The following is a 21,294-nucleotide window of genomic DNA, read 5'->3' on the forward strand; positions in this document are numbered from 1 at the left end:
GTGTGGAGACATGCACTATATATGCTTTCTTATAAGAAATACAATGTGCTTTAACATGTAGGTAAATAGTCACTTGGATGAACTCTGATTATGAAAATAATTTGATAAATTCATGAAAGAAAAGTTTGTCAGGGGATATTAAGCAAAGAGATGGAGATGATTGATGGCTCATGATTGCTAGCACCTGGTTGTTGGGTTGAGACCATCCTCTCTGCCCTGCTCTTTCTTTCCTTTTGTAAGCATCTGGAACAAATCATGGCCAGAAACAAGGCAATAGTCTAGGTGTTAATCTTCCTGATTTGCCTTGTCTTTGTTGCCTGTTTCAGGTCCTCCATTGTCCAAGACACCTATGACTTCAGTAGGTTTGGATCAAGCTCTCAGGGCTGTAATTTCTCAGCTGACTAATGCCACTAAGTTTTCAGGAATTTGCAGAGAACTAGGCACACAATTCTGGTGAACTTGGGCATTCGTTGTATGTGTACGGAGTTGTTCTCTTAGGGGTTTTAAGAGATTAAATGTAATAATAGTGTACATTGAAAAAAAAAAAGTGTGATAATCTTAGTTAAAGAGCTTGATTAGGAGGCAGAAGCAGCATGGAAGTTCACAGCATTTTCAGTGAAAAAATCTTTTGTATGGTTAGATGAATATCCTCTTGTCTTCTCTAAGAGAAAGTTCCTATTTTAAGATTACTCCATGCTGGCTCCACAAAGCTTCCTTGGGTATCTAGCTCCTTTGTTTTGTAGCAGCATTTAATCACTTTCAGTATCATACACTCTTCAGCCCTGTATGTTATCCCTTAATTATATACGACTAAGCCCCTCTTGACTATAAGACACGTTGTTTGTTCAAACGCACTTACAAATCCATTTTCTTATCAGTTCTTTGCTGAACATTTACACAACGGGGTGCTGTTTAAATATGAAAATAAACCTCTTTTAAAAAAAATTGTTTGACCCACCCACCTGGCCTCCATCTGTGATTGTTCTGTCTCTGCAATCTGTTGTCTGCTTTTCCTCAGCATGTTCTTTATCTTTTTGGATGGCTGCTATCTTTGAGCGGCTTTATTGCCCCTCCCCGTTTTCCCTGTGCTTAGTAGAAAGTGACATTTCCAAATCATAAGGATCAACCAGGCAGATTTGATATGCTCTGTGCTATAAGACACGCTTCTCTGCAGTGTATGCAATTAGTAAAGACAACTTCATTTTATAGTATCACAACTCAGACTGTACTATTTGTAATTAAAGCATTGTGTGAATCTGGGAAGTTTTCTCTTAAAAAACTTGTAGCAGATAAATCTGTCAGTTAGCAATGTTTTTTCTTACTGTAGTATTACTGAAACAAATCCAGAAGAAAGTTCTTCATAGAATCATAAAATGGTAGAGTTGGAGGGGACCTTTAGAGATTATCTAGTCCTTCATGTTTTATTCCAGTTCAGTTTAATATCAGTGAATTAATATGGTAATTATTTTCCTTTATGGGTTTTTTGTTTGTTTGTTTGTTTGTTTGTGTGTTTTTTTTCTTTAAAGGGGAGTTGTGTGTTTGTCTCAAACTGGTACTCTAATATTTAGATAAAGAAGCTAAATCCATTTTTATTTTGAAAGATTATAGTTAAATACTTGCATGGACAGTTTAACTTTCCAGTCTATATACTGCTAAAAAACGTGTTGCCTTTAGTGAACCTGGAAGGGAATCCCTTCATAAAGAAATTATAGTATATTTTTCTTCCCTCTCCAGAATTATTTCTATTTTTCCCATTCAAAGCCAAATGTAACTGTGGAGAACAGTTGCTCTTTTGGATTAAAGTTCCTTCAAAAGCACCACAATGGATTAATAGGCATGAGCATATATTTCTGAGTAAGTAGAACAATTACCATTAAGTGTAGGAATGTCTGAGACCAAGACACGCAACTGAAGTTATTTTTAGATTCTGTAGCACTGTTGTGCAGAAATGGAGTCATTTCTCTCTTGTGGATTCTTAGAAGCTAGCCTTTTGTTTGGATGGATTTGCCTGCTGTATAATGATGGCCTTGAGGAATGTGTTACAGAAAACTGTGAGAAATTTCTTCTGGATCGAGGCCTGGAATGGTAATGATAGGTCGTTGTCCAAAGCAAACAAAAATGTGTTATTAAGTTATTTTAATTTCAATTGGAAAGCTTATAGAGATGCCTGCTTCTGTTCTATTTTGAGTAAGCCCTCCAGGTTTACTTCTTGCCAACCAATTATTAAGCACCATTACCGTTAAATTAACTTAAAACATCCCCATCAAGTTGATTGTCTCAGAGCTTCAGGAAGTCTGTAGCAACAGATCTGATTGTACCACTTCGTTTACAAGGGCTTTATCATGGAACTATACAATCTAAGACTTTCCTCAAAACCTCCATCATTTCACAGGGGACAAAATGATTTCATGAAAGGATTTCAGATTATCTGAAGTCTTCACAGGGAACTCTCCCATTATGTTTCTATTTCGGCAATTGTTTCAAGGCTGGATTTTGAGACATCAGGAGGGAGTTATTGGTGTGAAAAAAGAAATCCATGGCATAAAGGTAGATAGAATGATTCTCTCCTAAGAAGTACAAGAAACTACTTAGGTTATATTTTTACTAAATTTAAATTTTATTAATGCATCAGTTAAGCATTGCTGCTGAAAGAAGTGTTTCCACCCTTTCTCAGCCCCCTCCTCCTGTATTGTGCCTTCCCAGACTTTTAGTGTTTGTGAACTGGAAAACCAAGAAAACAAACTGCACAAAGTTAGTTTTACAGTAGTATGTCAGAAGGCTTTGTACATAAATACTGAGTCCTGCACTTGACCCACAACAATCCCCAGCAGCACTACACTCTTGGGGAGGAATGGCTGGAAAGCTGCCAGGCAGAGAGGGACCTGGCAGTGTTGATTGACAGCAGCTGGACATGAGCCAGCAGTGTGCCCAGGTGGCCAAGAAGACCAAGGGCATCCTGGCCTGGATCAGGAACAGTGTTGTCAGCAGGAGCAGGGAGGTGATCATTCCCATGTACTCAGCTTTGGTGAGGCTGCACCTCAAATCCTGTGTCCAGTTCTGGGCCCCTCTCTACAAGAAGGACATTGAGGTGCTGGAGAGGATCCAGAGGTGGGCTACCAAGCTAGGAAAGGATTTGGAGCACGTCTCCTATGAGGAAGGGCTGAGGGATCTGGGGGTGTTTAGCCTGAAGAAAAGAAGGCTTAGGGGAAACCTTCTCACTCTCTACAACTACCTTAAAGGAAGCTGTAGTGAGCGGGGATGGGTCTGTTCTCCCTAGGAGCAAGCAATAGGACAAGAGGAAACAGCCTCAAGTTGCACCAGAGGAGGTTCAGGCTTGATGTGAGGAGGAATTTCTTTGCTGCAAGGGTTGTGAGGCATTGGAAGAGGCTGCCCAGGGAGGTGCTGGAGTCGCAGTCCCTGGAGGGGTTTCAGAGTGGATGTTGCACTGAGGGAAATGGTCTAGTGGTTGATAGGGCTGGGGCAAAGGCTGCACTTAATGAGCTTAAAGGTCTCTTCCAGCTGAAACCATTCTATGATTGTGTAAGGCTTTAGTGACATGTAAATGATTGTATCTGTATAATGAAGGATTTTTTTTCATCTTGCAGAAGTAGATTGCTGTTGAGATTGTTGCATCTAAAACAGCAGTGCTGAGTCTTTGAGCAAAATCAGACTGTTTGAGTGTTCAGGCTTTTAGAGACAAGTCTTAAGTGAACTTCATGTCATTCTGGGAAGGAAAACTTGTCCTGGTATCCTCTAGCTGACCTGAGCCAACACCATCCCACCCATACCTGCCCATAGCTGGGTCAGACAGGTAGGTCAGTGTATGTTCTCTACTGGAAGGTTGCAGAGGGGCAGATCCAGTCTGTAGACAACCTGAAAAGTGCCCAGCTGCAGGCATCTGCTCTTCCTATGACAGCCTAAGCCATCTGTCCCCAGCAGCCACAGGATGTATCTGTTGAGGAAGGGCTCTGAATGACAGGCAAGTCGGAAACTGTGATCTCTGCGTATGTAGATCTCTTTGGCTGACAGACTCGTCTGACATGTGTCCATGATAGACCAAAATTCACCCCTATTTCCAGTATCCTTCTGGTGGTAATTTAGAAGCAACTCCACCAGAAAAGCTTTCATCATGAGTCTTCACCAGCTCATGTTTCTCCTCTGGAAATTTGCTCAGTGTTGTTCCCAGGAACAGATAATAAGGGTAGCTGGGGAGTGAGAGAGCTTTTGCAGATATTTGGAAACTGCTTTTGGGGAGTATGAGGAAAAACATTGTGAGTTTCTGATGAGAGGACTCTGGTAGACAAACTGGCAAAAGTCAGACCTTCATTTAGCAAGGATCATGAGAGCCTTTGGATGCTTAATAGGCATTAGGGATGCTCCTGTCAGGGATATGTCCACTGCTCCATATCGAACGTTATCTTACTCTAGTGGTGTTGCAGCAGTGCTGTGTAGTGAGGTTGCTATTTAGAGTGAGATGGTCTTTTTTGTTTAACTGATTTGAGGTAATGAGGACAAAAGATTCTAAAATAATGGAGCTGCTTTAAAAAAAAGGGTGAAGGAGGGAAAAATAACAGATCTTGCCTAGTATTTTCATATCTCACTGTACCTTTGTGTTTTTAATGTCATAAAATCATAGAACTGTTGAAGTTGAAAGCGACTTTTAAGATCCAGTCCAACGTACACTACCAAGTCCACCACTAGACCATATCCCAAAGTGCCATGTCTTTTAAATACTTTCTGATATGGTGACTCAACCACTTCCCTAAGCAGCCTGTCCCAGTGCTTAATAAACCAGTTTTCCCTAATTTCCAATCTAAACCTCCCCTGGTGCAACTTGAGGCCGTTTCCTCTTGTTACTTGAGAGAAGAAACCAACCCCCACCTCGCTACAATCTCCTTTCAAGTAGTTGTAGAGAGTGATCATGCCTCCCCTTAGCATCCTTTTCTCCAGACTAAACATCCTCAGCTGCTCCCCATAAGGCTTGTGCTCCAGACCCTTCACTGGCTTCCTTGCCGATCTCTGGACACGGTCTAGCACCTCAATGTCCTTCTTGTGTAGCGAGGGCCCAGAACTGGACACTGTATTTAAGATTAAAAATTGTTATCATTAAATGCAAAGGCCTTTGTTACATTGGAAGATCAAGTAAGAAGACTCTTTGGCTTTAAATTCAAATATCTTTTCTTCAAATTATTTTTGTATTTTCCAAGTGATTTATCATTGGTAGATTTTACTGTATTTTTATTTGGAAAACAGACAAACCCAAAATAACATGACCACTCCCACCCCAAATTAGATTATTTTCATTACTGCTTGGAGCTTTATTAATGCATTTTAGTCTCTTTAGAAAACATCAGAAAGCCTTCAGTAAGACAGGTTAGCAATCACAAAGCCCAAATGTGCTTTTACCACTTCAAAGGGTTCATTTGTGTATGAATGGACAAGGTATGACTGTACAAAAACTATGACATCAGAGGAGTTGAGTCATAGCATTACCACTGTCAAAGTCCCTGCTGAACTCTGTTAAGCTCAGTTTATTATTTAAGTGGCAGCACTGTGAGGCAAGCTACATTGTAGACAATAAGGAGCTTTTTTGGTGCTTGGTTCTTTAAGCTATACACTCCAAGAATAGGGAAGGAGAAAAGTTAAATAAAAAAGCTTATGAAAACAAATCTATTATGTTAATTGCATCACCAGTATCTTTCCTTTCCTTTCCTTTCCTTTCCTTTCCTTTCCTTTCCTTTCCTTTCCTTTCCTTTCCTTTCCTTTCCTTTCCTTTCCTTTCCTTTCCTTTCCTTTCCTTTCCTTTCCTTTCCTTTCCTCTCCTCTCCTCTCCTCTCCTCTCCTCTCCTCTCCTCTCCTCTCCTCTCCTCTCCTCTCCTCTCCTCTCCTCTCCTCTCCTCTCCTCTCCTCTCCTCTCCTCTCCTCTCCTCTCCTCTCCTCTCCTCTCACAACTGTTATAATTGAATTCTGTACAAGTTAAAAAAAAAGACAAACACATTAATACAGGAATGTGAAATTTAGCATAAATTTTTCATACATCTGTTTAGACAAAAAGCACCACTTACACTGTAGTTTGCATAGCCAATTCATTTCCGTTGCAGCAATGTCTGTTGTCTGCTAATGCATCTAGAGAACATATTATTCTGCTCAGTTAGGTTAATCATTCAGCTTTCCTATCACACCACTATAACTCCCATAGCAGAAGTTAGTTGGGGATCATAGATTTGCTGAATGTAGTCATTGTAGTTTTCACAGCTTTTTTAGTACAAATTTTTAAAGTTCATGATTAAATATTAACAAGTCAGTAAAAGAGAAAAAAAACCAAAAAATAAACCCCAAAGATCAGAAGCTATGAACAATCAAATTAAATTTTGTTGAACCAAACTTTTGTTGGCCAAATTTAAGGCCCATAAGTCAATGGGGCCTGATGGGATGCATCCTAGAGTGCTGAGGGAGCTGGCTGATGTGATTGCTAAGCCTCTATCATTTTTGAACAATCATGGAGGACAGATGAGGTTGCTGAGGACTGGAGAAAGGCCAATATCATGCCAGTCTTTAAAAAGGGCAAGAAGGATGACCCAGGAAACTACAGGCCTGTCAGCCTCACCTCCATCCCTGGAAAGGTGATGAAACAACTCATCCTGAATGTTATCACAGAACATTTGAAGGATAAGATGGTTATCAGGGGGAGTCAACATGGCTTCACCAAGGGGAAATCCTGTTTGACTAACCTGATAGTCTTCTATGAGTTCATAACCGGCTGGCTAGATGAGGGGAGAGCAGTGGATGTCATCTACCTTAACTTCAGCAAGGCTTTTGACACTGTCTCCCACAACATCCTCATCAGAAAGCTCAGGCAATGTGGCTTGGACGAGTGGATGGTGAGGTGGATGGAGAGCTGCTGAATGACAGAGCCCAGAGGGTGGTGATCAGTGGCACAGAATTGAGTTGGAGGCCTGTGGCCAGTGGAGTTCCACAGGGATCGATTCGGGGGCCAGTCTTGTTCAACATCTTCATCAATGACCTGGATGAGGGGACAGAGTGTACCCTCAGCAAGTTCCCTGCTGGCACCAAACTGGGAGCACTGGCTGATTCCCCAGAGGCTGTGCTGCCACTCAGCGGGATCTCGACCGGCTGGAGAGTTGAGCACAGAGGAACCTGCTGAGGTTCAACAAGGACAAGTGCAGAGTCCTGCAGCTGGGGAGGAACAACCCCACGCACTAGGACAGACTGGGGGTTGAACTGCTGGAGAGCAGCTCTGCAGAGAGAGACCTGGGAGTCCTGATTGATAATAAGCTAAATGTGAGCCAGCAATGTGCCCTCGTGGCCAAGAAGGCCAATGGCATCCTGGAATACATCAAGAAGAGTGTGGCCAGCAGGATGAGGCAGGTTCTTCTCCCTCTCTACTCTGCCCCGGTGAGGTGGGTGTCAGGAAGTTGGAACATTTTTTTTTTCTATAGTCGCTAGCAACAGGACAAGGAGTAATGGGATGAAGCTGGAACACAAAAAGTTCCACTTAAATGTAAGAAAAAACTATTTCCCTGTGAGGGTGACAGAGCAGTTGCACAGGCTGCCCAGGGAGGGGTTGTGGAGGCTCCTTTCTTGGAGGTCTTCAAGACCCACCTGGATATGTTCCTATGTGACCTGATCTAGGTGGACCTGCTTCTGCAGGGGGGTTGGACTAGATGATCTCTAAAGGTCCCTTCCAACCCCTACCAGTCTATGATTCTATGATTCTGTGAATTTTCCATTAATTCTCTGACTGGTTGAGAACCTTTTGAGTAAGACAGATAAAATTTCTACTGCTGACAAAACTTCAGATGTGAATTGATATTTTTTTTTCTCGATGAACCTGTACCATTTCATGCAGGGTTGAGTGTTTGCTCCCAACATGGCTAATCCATCAAGCTGTCACTCAACTACGCAGAAGCTCTTTGAGCACCTTGCAAACCTGGTGTTTAGGGAAGGACATGGTAGAATAAGGGGGAGTGGGGGGGAAAGAAAGAAGAAGACTAAATAGGAAAGCCAGAATATGTCTTCTCCTTTCATTTTTCTAACCCATCTTTCCCTTTTGAACTCCCTTAACAAATGTAGTTGAATCTATCTGCACTTTTGTGTCTTTGTAATTCTCATGTTGATTTCCCCCACATTTCCGGGGTGGCTTTCTCTTTGTGGGTCCCAAGAAAGTTAATGAGGCACATACCCAGGTCCTTGCAAACTCTGTAAATGTAGAGAAACATGATGTCATAGTGTCAATGCATGACTTTTAACTTTCCCAGTTAATTAATTCTACTCAGACTTTGCCAGAGTTTCTTTAATTGCCATTTCAATATAGTCTTTTATGTTCTTATTCAGGATCATTAGCCTCAAAGTAATTTTGCAGTTACAGTATTGGGTATTCTTTGATTTGTGGGATATGTTCTTCAACCTGATTACCTTGTACTTGTGTATAAATTAGACAGGAAAACATCATAGTGTTTCTTTGTGCCCACGTTTCTTTGCAACTAGGTTCTTTAAAAAAGCACTCATGATGACATGCTCAGTTGGACTTTTCTTTAAGCAGATTTGTAGAGAGGTATAGATTTCACTTAATTCAGTGGAAAAGTCAGAGTAAGTTACTATTACTTAGCAAGCAGTCCATTACTATGAACAACATCCTTCAAAAGACATTAGTGGGACTTTAGACAACAAGGGCATATTAGGCTTGGGAAATGAATATGAGGTCTGAGAGATTCCTGACAGGTAACAGCAAACATTCAGTGGATGATGGTATGCAGCCACAGGACAGCCTTATTTAGATATGTCATTCACACTATAGCTGGGGCACCATTAAGGGTCTAGAGTTTACTCTGACTAAACCATACAACATAATTCCTTGGTTGAAACATGAATAATCTTTAGATGCTATTGCAGTTTAAAAAATCAAGCTAAAATAAACATCTTTTTCAGCTAGACATTTATCATTGCATAGTAGTTAGACAAATAAAACACTACAGTCTAAGCTCCTTATAAAACAATATATATTAGGTGCCAGAGAAGGCATAACAGATGCCATCTCTCACTATAAAAGTAATTTACAGTTTCAAACATAGCCATGACTCGAACATACACAAATTATTGGAAAAGGGGATAAGAGGTTATAAAGCCTCCTTTTGTTACTGGGTTTCTGATGTCTAATATTTCACGTTGAAAACCACGTTTGTGAATTATTTTCCCAATAATGGCCTGCTTTTGGTTTATCTAAACTTTTCAGATACGTTAGCTAAAAAGTGCCTGTGCCTGATGCTGTGCTCTACCAGCCATGTGTCTCATGAGAGAACAACGCCTCCCAGATTATTTTCATACTACTTTCATACCATGGAAGATTAAACATTTTGGATTTCTAGTGTCTCCCATGCCAAATTGTCATATGTTTGTAGCAGGTTAATGCAGAAGGGGGTTGACAAATCTTGCTATAATCACTACCCCATGTTGTTTTCATCCTCCTCGTCTGCTGCTCATTTTCGTTGTGAAAAACCCTAATATATCAGTGACAGGAGGTCTGGATTTGTGGCTGACTGTTATAATTACTCCCACTGAGGCACTGTCAATAGGATTAAAATAAAGATTCTAGACCTGTCCATCGTAGATGAGGTCGGCAACACTAGCAGTGGGAGTACTGTTCTTGCAAGCTGTGCTTTCAGTCCTGAGTTATGGAACCATAGACATTAATATGAAGCAAATATTTGAAAGCTCCATTGAAGAAAGACCAGCCTTTTTTTTCTGCATTAGCTAAAACATCCATCTGTAATAAATAATCTAACAGCATCCATCTATGTCCTGACCATACATATATATATGTTAATTTTCAAATGTACCGGAGCCCCAGAGAGTTTCAATTACAGAACAATCCATTTTGCATTTTATAATTAATAAAGTCTTTGCAGCTGCATAACTTCATCCAGGAAACATCTGCACAAACTCCTTGTGTATACGTAATTTCTGTGAAAAAGGAGTTAGCTTTGAAAAAAACCACCATTCTTTAAATGTTAGTTTCATCCTCTTCAGTGTACGTGAAACTGGGGCATGTACACTGCTAAAAGTTGCTCATGATGGCAAACTCAGGGAGTGGTAAGCAAACCAAAGTAAAGAGACAAGCTCCCTTGCTCTACTAGCACAGTATTTCATCTTTATTTTTTCTTCTCCTCACCAGTCTCCTTTTTATAATTGGGATCAGTCACCTCCTTGCAAGTCACTATGTTTCATTACTTTCACATAAACTCAAAAACTGTTATCAAAAGCCATGTTCAATCAAGTGTCTAACATGCTAAAACAATTGCATGCCCATTAAGTCTTATGCTGATATGCCACCTGGAAGCCTTGTACTTCTACAAATGGGAGATTTCTTTCTTTTAATTTGTTTGTATTACTGTAGTAGCAAATGATTTTCTTGATTAACATGTCACTGTCCTGTTTTTACTCTTTACTCTTTCCTCTTTGGTTATATAAACATCAGTTGTTATACCTGTCACTTATAGCCCTCACCACATTTCCATCGTGCCTCCCAATTTAAGCTCCATAGCTCTCCTAGAAGAAAAACGAGTACTTGTTCCTTTTTTTTTCTTCCTTTTTCCTGTCCCATAAGTGGGACTTCAGATTGCGGTTTGCTACTCTCTACATCTGCCTTCATTCCTCCTTCCAAAGGTTCTGGTTGTGGTTTTTTTCATACATATGAAAGGAAAAATATACATGATTTGATCTCTACCAGGCCACTAAGACATCTGACATCACAGCATCACAAGCTGCTATTTTTGTTATATAAGCCGCAGTCAATATCTCTAGTTAAAACAGCTAATGCCTTGTTGTGCCACAGATGTGACGTCATAGTTCTTAATAGTACATGGTAATTCTTCAGTATTTACTTGTGGCTTTGTAATATTACATTGTTTACAGGATTTGTATAGGACCTCAGATAACAGGCACGTTGGCTCAAAATTGTGATTGCACTGGCTGCAGTGGCATATGCTAAATGTGTATTTGAGCCAGTACTGAGCACTTAGTCCAAGGCAAAGAAGACCGTTGCTGTCATCTTCACCACTGTCTTTCATTGTATACAGACAGAACAGTCCACCAGTTTATCAAGGGCTTCCAGGCAAGGACTTTTAAATACGAAGTGACAATGACCTGCTCAGTTTCAAACCACAGCTCTGTGGCATAAGGAAGCTCTCTCATTTGCATGGTCTTTGTGTTTCACAGTGGAACTCTGCCAGCTTCCCAACAAGAGAAGCCTCTTTGCTTCACAGAGAAGGTGTGAAGACTCACTCTGAGAAGGAACCATGGCTATTGCAGACAAGTAAACAAGTCCAAAGTGTTGGAGAGCCCTGGGAGTGTCACTGATGGTCACTCCCCAAGGGCTGTGAGGCTAAGATGTTAAGCAAAGAATTGTTCCTTGGCTGAAGCATAATTTCTTTATATATTGTTGATTTTGTAGTCTATGGGGAAAGAATTAGCAACTAGGTTTTGTGTTATTTGAAGGCTGTCTTAGGTTAGGCTAGTAGGTGTTATTCTGCATCTTTGTGCTGTCAGTAAAGTTGACTGCTCTTGGTTTGAAATCCTTTCTTGGAACGTATAAGACTTTGGAGCAGCTGTTTGAACAAAATGAGAACTTCATCTGGGAAGAGCTGTTCTATTAAATTAGCAGCTGTAAATGACACTTCACAGTGAATGGAAGTAAATTTAGTTTGTGCTGGCTTTCTTCCCTTTACCTCTCCATCTTTCCGAGTACCCCAGAAGCCTTTCAGTAGCAAACCTATTCCTGGGTCATAAATGTGCTTGAAGAAGATCAAATGAGTTCACAGCTTACTGAGATCAACAAGAATTAGGATTATGGCTACAACACTAGAGTGCTGCCTCACCAGTTGTTACCCTTCTGCGTATCCCTTACCATTGTTTGAGTTCTGTGCCTTGATTTACAGTACTGTCTCCCTTTAAAGGGAAGAAGGGCTTCTGATGAGAGCTCTCCTGCACGGATGAATTGAAGTATTAAAATGGATGTGATCAAATGCAATTTGAGTTACCTCAAACTCTGCCATGAGATACTTTTGTGGAACAGTATCTGTATTTATCACTTTTAGATTCGAATGTGCAGAGCTACAAGTAACGTTTGGCTAATGTGAGGGGTTTTTTACAATTTGCATTTTTTGAATGTTGCTTATGGAGGTAGTGGCAGTGAGGATTTTATACCACCTGTTCTCGTGATCTTAAAAATATTACTTAAAGAACTAAATTGGATCAAAATAGGTGGATTTAAAAAAATAGAACAAAACAATGTAATTAAATTACTTGCAATATTAAAAAAGAAATCACCATGGCAATTTGGCAAGATAGAACAAAAGGGAAGAAAAAAAGGAAGCAAATAAGTATTTTTTGAATGATTCTCTCCCATCTGTGATCTCTAATAGCTCACTGGCAAGTTGTCACACCTTTGTAAGTGGTCCATGCAACACCCTGTCTTAGTATTCTTCAGCTGTTAAGTTTCTTGGCAAGGACAATGATGTATGTTAAAAACAGACAGGGATTCATAGCACTTTTGAATTTTTGAGCAACAGAAGTATTCAACTGCCAGGCTAAAAGCCCCACATTTGTGTGGCAAATTTAAACTTATGAAGAAAAAGGAGAAAATAATTTATTTGTATTTCTCCAATGAGTACTTTTAACTATGATGTGTACCCTCATGTACTCCCCTTTCTAAAGAAATAGAAAGTTTCTTAAAATCCTTTTTGAAAGCACCGTTTTCACACTGTTGAAAATTTAAATGCTGGAATATTCTGTTCCTTATATTTATGGGTTGAAGGGATGATTACTAAATGTTGTCACAAGCCTCTTATTGGAAAAAAAAAGCTAATGGAATGGTAGCTGGTACCTGCCTCCTGTGGTATATTGTGCGGGAGAATAAATGGCTTTCAGTCATGTAAAGTAGTCACAGACATTGAGATCCTTTACACTCTAGTAAGAAATTCACAACTTTAAATAGTAAGTGACTAAGCATATAAATGTCTTGATCAAGTCATCAGAAAAAAAAAAAAACAACCAGAAACAAAAAGGGGATTTCTGTTTACATTTTGCTATTTCTGTCTGAAATCTCTATTTTACCCTCTTCGTCTTTTCTTTATATTGTTCCCTGCTGAGAAGGACAGACTGGAAACACAGTAGGGATCTTTGCCTTTTAAGTTGCTCTTTGCTTTGCAGAGAGCTACGTGCCGAAAGACTCCGTGTATTTGTCCAGTGTTATGCTCTGTATGAGAGGTATATGACTATTTAAGAAAGGCAGGAAACTATTATTTGGTAATTTTAGCTACATATAAATTGTGAGTCCTGAAATAGCAGATAGAAGTTTAAATATATGTCTTAAGGTACATGAATACAAATCAGTTGAGCTTTTGTGCTCTTCTTTGGTCATAAAATTCTGAAACCATCTTGAATGAAGGTGTAAAAAGATAATTCTGAGTGAAGTTTGCCTCAACTGTGGATTCACAGATCGTATTTACCCTTAGTGTTTCTCAAAAATTCTGTCTTCTTTTCTAAATAGCATATATAACAGCTACTGTGGTAGAATCAAACTATAGCATGTTTTACAAGCAGGGCTAGATTTTCTTCTAATGCAAACTCATGCCCCTTTGTCAAAGTCAAAAGATACATGCTTTGCATGCTAATTTTCTCTGCCAAGTACTTTGGCTTTCATCCACTGGGGTTTTTTTCAGCATAACAAATTCTACATGTTATGACGATTTCTGTCCTTTAGGCATATTTTTCTTTAGAAAGTTATTGTATTGATAGAGAGTCACAGAGGGACATTTTATCCTGATATGATCCACTGTTACCTAATTCATCAACTTTAATCTACTGTTAAGTATTGCCACTCTTTTTATTCTCTCAGTTGCATGAAATTTATCAGATTACATAAGAGTTATCTTGCTGTAGCTACACTGTGGGTCAAGGTCAAAGGTTATTAAAGTCAAAGACACTCATTGACTTCAGTGAGATTTGGATAAAGCTCCTTGTTTTCATGCTCTTTTCCATCAGTGCAGTACCAGACAACCGAAATAACTGTTCCAAATATCAGTGTCTTTGGATGCTTTGCATTTCTCTTCTGAGAAAATATCCAAGCAAATATGAATATAACCAAAGTAAATTCTCTTTCTCCAAATTCAGAATGACTATTTAACTTGCTCTAATATTTTGATACCCAATGCTAAGTTTCACCCACAGTCCCTTTTCTTTGCATACAGGTGACGGCTTAAGAAGGCTAGACTGTCTGTTAGGGTATGGAAAAAGAGTACAATAGTGTGGTTGAAAAAACCCTCTGCTTTATTGGAAAGTTCTAGAGGACTTTTCTGTTTTTCATGTTGACAGTGTAAGTTTGCCCATAACCTTAGTGCTGAAATGGAGTCTTAACCTGTTTCCAGTTTTAACATCGTGTGATCCCCTCTTAGCTCTTCTTCATCCCCTGTAGCTCTCATAGTTTATCCATTAAGCTGGCAGACTAGGTTGCAGTTGTCTGCTTGTAAGTATCTTTATGGATGTGTTTTATGGATGTTTCTGCTTTGGGAACTGTGGCTGTAGCTGAAAGAAGGATTTCTAAACATCAGTTTTGGAATAGAACACATTTTTTACATCCATGGTTTCACAGTTGGCAAACCAAAGTATGGAATGATCTTTAATGTGCATATTGCCAGTTATCTGTTTTTCAACTTTCCCTTGAGAGTTTTAGTAGATTAATTTCAGCCTAGTTGTGTCTCTCTGTGAAACTGGAAAAAACACTTATGCAGATTACACTGTCTGCCCTTTTCCTCTTTCTGCTCCTTCCTGACAGTGTTCTCTGTCCAACAAGTGTTCACGCCTCATTTTTTCCTCGGGATAAGAGTTCATTGGTGGGTTACAACTTCTTTGGGTTTCTGAGATCAAGGAAGAGTAACTTTTGCTGCATTAATTCCATATCAACCAATTCAGACACGAGGAACACTTCAGTAGCGTTTGAGCAGAACTTCTCCAGACTGTTTTTTTCAATGTTTAGGCCTTTTTCAGGCATTGAACTGTTTCACACCATTATTCTACTTTTCTTTGGTGAAAAAAATAAGAAAAAAATGCTTATTATATTTCTGTGACCCTCTGTGTTCAAATATTGTGCTGACAACTGCTGAGATATTTGTATTGTGTGCTCAAACTCATAAAAATGCTATAACATCATTAATGGCATCAGTTGAACAAAAAGAAAACATGAGCACAGTGTCTTCCTTACACGAACGTAACATAATGGGTAGTTTAGACGTTTACATCAGTGTGTGCCTCGAGTGACAGAGATAAGAATGATGAGAATAGTCCATGCAAATCTAAACTTCAGTTTGTTTTTTTCTGCTTTAGCCTGTGGCCGTGGGTTCTACAAATCCTCCTCTCAAGATCTCCAGTGTTCCCGCTGCCCTACTCATAGCTTCTCTGACAAGGAAGGATCTTCAAGATGCGATTGTGAAGATAGCTATTACAGGGCACCTTCTGATCCACCATATGTCGCATGCACAAGTGAGTCAGTCATGAATTTAATAGTAAAGGACATTGCTTAACCAACCAGGTGCAGCCACTTGACGCTAGTAGTTTCGATTGACTTTTCCTCTGTTTGAAAAGTACATTTACAACAGTAAATGAAATCGAAAGGCAGAAGAGAAAGCGTTGACAGTGAATACAGAATCAGCATAAATATAATTTTCATGTTTACTTGATATGACATTGGAAAACACTGAATGTTGAGTAAGTGTGCTATCATTGTAAATAGATGGAATACAGGCATAGTTTTCCCATGGCTGTAAAAGTGTTGTAGACAATGTGCTTTATGTGTTATGACATCAAAACGAGTAACACAAAAAGATGAAAAGTAACCTGTGTGGATATAAGCTTTGATTGAACTGTAATTGTATCTGGCTTAACCTTCCAACTGCAAATAGACTAGCCTTCACACATTGGTGGTTCAAATAGTGGAGGTCTCCTAAATCCAAAGCAGCACCAAATGTCTCAATAAATCATATCAGAGCTCATAAAGAAGGAGTAGATGCTGTTGGTGCAGCATGTTTTAAACAGCTGAACAAATCCCCTACTTGGGAAGACAACCTTTAAGGTACATTAACCAATCCTTTTAATTGCACAGAAGAGAAATAGCTAAAATCACTTGCAACAAATATACAGACAATTGTTATTCTGATGCTTTAATGGGAAATAAAGCTCTTGCCAAGTGAGTTCTAAGAAGCTTTTATGTAGCTTGTACTAAAAATCATGAAATGTTTATGTGAAGAAAAATGCTTCAACTATTTTCTGTCTCAGTAACAAAAATGCTAGCTACATGTCTTACCATGATTCTGTGCAATTATCCTGGACTTTTTCTGTGTTACCCAGGACCTCCATCTGCACCACAAAACCTCATTTTCAATATCAACCAGACTACCGTGAGCTTGGAGTGGAGTCCTCCTGCTGACAATGGGGGAAGAAACGATGTGACCTACCGCATTTTATGCAAGAGGTGCAGCTGGGAGCAGGGCGAATGTGTTCCCTGTGGGAGTAACATTGGATATATGCCCCAGCAAACTGGATTAGTAGATAACTATGTCACTGTCATGGACCTGCTAGCTCATGCTAACTACACGTTTGAAGTTGAAGCTGTGAATGGGGTTTCTGACTTAAGTCGTTCCCAGAGGCTTTTTGCAGCTGTCAGTATTACCACCGGTCAAGCAGGTAAGTTTTCATCACTTATGAATCTCAACAGTGAGACTAGAGAGATTGGGAATATACAAACTACAGATGCAGTAAATCAGGAGTGTGTTTGGTGGGTTCTGGCTCATTAATCTTTTCACCTTGCCAACAAGTTAGTTTGAGTTTATACTGTTTCATCATAACCTGTCCTGTTTCTAGGCCTCAGGATTGCTTTCAGAAAGACAGAAAGAAGACATACAGCTTTATTATTAAATAGAGTTTTTTAACTCTGCAATTTTTTTCTTTTCTTCTTACATCACTGTAAGTCATTCCTTGGTATTTAAAGATAAAAAAAGTAAATGTGGCAGTCCTATGCAGGCTTTTTTCCTGAATTTTTGTATGGGAGTCCTAGGTCACTGGAAGATGATTTGGATATCTGATGATGTTTTCAGTCTTAATGTTTTCCCTCAGGATAATGTTTCTAAGTTATCTTATATTTCCAGATATCTGATTATGAGGTTCAGTGAGAATGTGATGATTATTCTTTGTTTCTTCTATTTAATCGTAATCTGACAGGTGAAATGTCAGGGACAATAAAATCAAACTAGCATAACACCCCAGGGGAAAAAAGGGCTTTAGTTGTCTGCATGCTGAGTGGTGAAAGGAAAAAAAAGAATTCTCTGATTTAGGTTTCTGAAATGATGACTTACTTGTTGATAAAAATTATGGGCCTCTGACTTTACAATAGTGCACTGTGGGCTTTAAGAGAGAATGTTAAAACTAACCTTTTATGTGTTGAACAAAAGATCTTAAACTGAACATTAATTGCTAGATCTGACTTCTGAAGAAAAACCTTAAATAAAAAGTGATATGAATAACAGCAAACCAATAAGTTAAAGGATACTTCATACTTACATCTTGGAGGAAATGTTAGTGACTGTGATCAAGTTATCCTTTTTTAGAACAGTAGAACTGATCCCCTACGCTCATTCTTTGAACTAAGGACAAAATCACTGTACAGTGACAGTGTGAACAAATAAGAAAAACTGTATTTATTTTGCTAATTTTAAAGACGGTCATCTCAAAAAAAAACCCAAACCCAAAACCCAAGAAATTTACTTCAAAACCTTCCCTCCCTCCCCCAAAACCTAGCATGGTGTATATAGTTGTTAAAGCTAGACTGTAATATTTATGGGATATTTAATTTCCCCATAGTGCTTTCCCGGATACCGAATGGACATTTTATGTTATCTTGGAACCATCTCTGTGAAAGGTTTGGTCTCAGTGCTCATTCAGTTCTTGGAGTTTATGATGAGATTTTGAACACAGCGAACTTACCCTGAAACTATTTTTACACCACAGATCATATTATTTTGACACCTTGATTTTTCATCTTTAAAATAAATCTCTGTAATTCTTCAAACGTGCACAGGTGGACAGTGTTCTGCTCTCTGTAGATGTCTGTACAGAACTACCACTTGAAGAGAAGGGTTTGGATTTTTTTCCTATTTGGAGAAATCAAATTGGCTTTGCTTTATGTGCTTTGATTGTTCAGTGGCACGCAGGGTAAAAGAAGAGATGATGCAATTTAAGTGGCTTCTTGGGAAGATAAAGAAGCCTAAATCAGAAGTTTGTTGTGTTACCCCTAAGATAATTCTCAGCTATACATATAGATGTATAGGGTTTTTCAGGCCAGAAGACATAATATTGTTATCCTGTGTTATTTTAAAGTAATATGGGCTATATGATTTTTTGAAATGATCCTCATATCAAGTCCACAAATGTTAGTGAAGCTGTGACTTGCATATATATATATATATTAAAGACAACATCTAGACTTTACCTAATAATTTCAAGTAAAGGAAGAAACTTCACTTCCCTAGATAAATCTGTAAAAGCATGCAGTAGGAAGGAGGAGACCTGACTTTCTTCCTTCCCTGCTCTCCAGTTTGCTGTGGAATTATGCATAGACGAGCATTTCCCAGTGCGACGGAATCTGACACTGTCACTGTTGAGGGAAGGAGTACTCATACGGTACTCATACAGCTGAAGCTCTGTCTGTTTAGCACTTCTGAATATCAGGATTTAAAGGCTTCCAGTTGAGCATCTAAAAGGAATGTACATAGGAAACAGATTTGGGAAAAAAGAGAAGGCTTTAAGCTCTCTCGTTGCCGTTTGCTCTGTCTGTAAAATGAAAGTAACCCTTACCTTTCCTTGCCAAACTCTTGGAGATTTTCTGATTAAAAGCACCAAATAAATGCTACATTATATTTTTTTACCCAAATTACAAAATCCATGTTACAGAAAATACAGTCTTTCAGAATAAATACGTTCAGCAAAAAGAAAGATATCTCCTATGTTATTTTTGCAACAGCATGTTTAGAATCTTAATACTGATTTCTTTGGTTTCTCAAGGAGGAAAATATTTTAGGTGGAACAGATTGATGACTGTAATTGAACAGAAAGAGACTGGTTACTCAATGGGGACTGTTACACTTCTGTGCTCCTATTTTCTTTTACCATGGAGAGAAAGAAAATGTTGGATTTATTTATAGCCAAGTAAACTAGGATTCATGCAGCTCTCATTTGTTACTGCATGATTGTTCAATACTTTTTGGCAAAAATGACTTTTTCTAAGCCCATATTGCTTTTTATGTGTGTAAATGTGTCTAACTAAACCTCCTTCACATGTTATTATGCTAGCACAATAGGTGACTATATATAATTACTGGGTTCACCAGTTGCACAGAGGCTTGCAGGGAGATTTTCTCTTTGTAGTTTTGGTTTAATTGAATTGATCCTTTGTGGCCATATTCAGAAAATTCAAATCATTGTATAATGATAACAGGAAATTACTGATAAAAGAATGGGGTTACAGAATATATTCAACTTTTCTTCACCCACATGTAACAAGCTTCTGATGAGACAAAGAGAGCATGTCACAGAAAAGAACCAGGTGGTTGATGAAAAACTATTTATATTTGTGGAAATAACACAATAAAATGATTTCAAGCAGGTAGGTAACATTTCACATTGCTCACATCCATACATATGACACATCACTATTCATTCCTTGTGTTAAAAGAACTTTGTGATTAGGCTATCAGTTGTCATATGGCATATTTTTTTATGCTGTAGCCAAGAACCATGATGCTTTTTGTTTTGCTTTGTTTTGTATTTTGACAAAAGCATGAAAGACTGAGCCGGAATCAGAGGTAAAAGATTAAGTGCACTAAGTCCCCCAGGAGTAAAACCATCTTGTTTCATATCTTGCCTATCCAATATCATATAAAGGATACAGAATGTCATCCCAGTATTGAAAGTTGATCTATATGAACCCCTGCATCCTTGTAGAATTCAGATTTAAATGTGACTAAGCCCCAGTTACAATAGGGGGATATACTGAAGAGATGCAGCTGGCTAACAGCTGACAAATACTACCTTTGTGAGCTTATTAAATGGTTATTTACCGAAGGTAAAATTTTCCACTTCCTTAAAAAGCTATTCACCTCTTGGTGAAACTGGTAACTGCTTTCAATCCATTAAATTATTTTCCAAATTTTACATTTCTTCCATACAATACTCAAAAGGCTAATGAAATTAGGTAGGTTTCACAGTAGGTGAACATGTGTTGGATTTTGGCATTTGTAGTCAAGTTGGGGACTGGAGCATCTTCCTTCTGAGGAAAGGCTGTGGGAACTGGGGCTGTTTAGTCTGGAGAAGAGAAGACTGAGGGGGGACCTCATTAATATTTACAAATACCTAAATGGTGAATGTCAAGAGGTTGGATCATCACTTTTTTCTGTTGTATCTAGTGACAGGACAAGGGGTAATGAAAAGAAGCTGGGACACAGAAAGTTCCTTCGAAACATAAGGAAAAACTCTTTCACTGTTGAGGTTAGGGAGCCCTCGCCCACGCTGCCCAGGGAGGGTGTGGAGGCTCCTTCTCTGGAGGTCTTCAGACACCTGGACACATTCCTGTGTGACCTGATCTATATGGACCTCCTTTAGCACAGAGGTTGGACTAGATGATCTCTAGAGATCCTTTCCAACCCCTGCCATTCTATGATTCTATGAGACATTTTTTCCTGTTGACACTTTTGCAAAGATAATGTGTTTTTTAAACTCTCTTTCTACACCCTGGGTTCTAGAATTTATCTGAATGGACAATGGACTGGTCTCTGATAAAGGGTGGTATTCACCCAATCTAACCTTACTTTGAGAAAAATTAAGAAAGGTTGGATGAATCTTAGCATTTATCAGGGTTTGAAAAAAACCTAAGTATTTATCCTGAGCCATTAGGGGTTGTCTTTAGTCACTGGAAAGAAAAATATTCATATCCAAGTAGACATTCATTGTGTCTTATTACTGTAACCAAACATGACAAACAAAAGCTAAATATAATGCCAATATCTACTCCTAAATGTACTCTCTGTTCTCCTGTAGTGGACACTTGCTAATGCTCTTTGCTTCTTGATAGCAAGAGAAAGGTGCCCCACAGCATTCTTAGGTCATACTGTGCCTTCAAATGCACTAAATGCTGACGTCTTGAAGTGGTTAAAAATCTCTGATTCAGATCCA

At 38.9% G+C, this 21,294-nt stretch overlaps 1 protein-coding gene across 7 annotated transcripts in view; it reads left to right on the forward strand.

Annotated features, from left to right (window-relative positions):
• EPHA7 (EPH receptor A7) overlaps positions 1-21,294 on the forward strand; it is a 165,462-nt gene that overhangs the window by 42,227 nt on the left and 101,941 nt on the right. For all 7 annotated transcript variants that reach the window (XM_061991087.1, XM_061991081.1, XM_061991086.1 and 4 more), the window contains exons 4-5: positions 15,400-15,555; positions 16,420-16,755. In XM_061991087.1, coding sequence (XP_061847071.1) covers positions 15,400-15,555; positions 16,420-16,755 — 492 coding nt within the window. The remainder of the gene's footprint in view (positions 1-15,399; positions 15,556-16,419; positions 16,756-21,294) is intronic.

Source organism: Colius striatus, chromosome 2 (assembly GCF_028858725.1).
Source record: "Colius striatus isolate bColStr4 chromosome 2, bColStr4.1.hap1, whole genome shotgun sequence".
Taxonomy (NCBI): domain Eukaryota; kingdom Metazoa; phylum Chordata; class Aves; order Coliiformes; family Coliidae; genus Colius; species Colius striatus.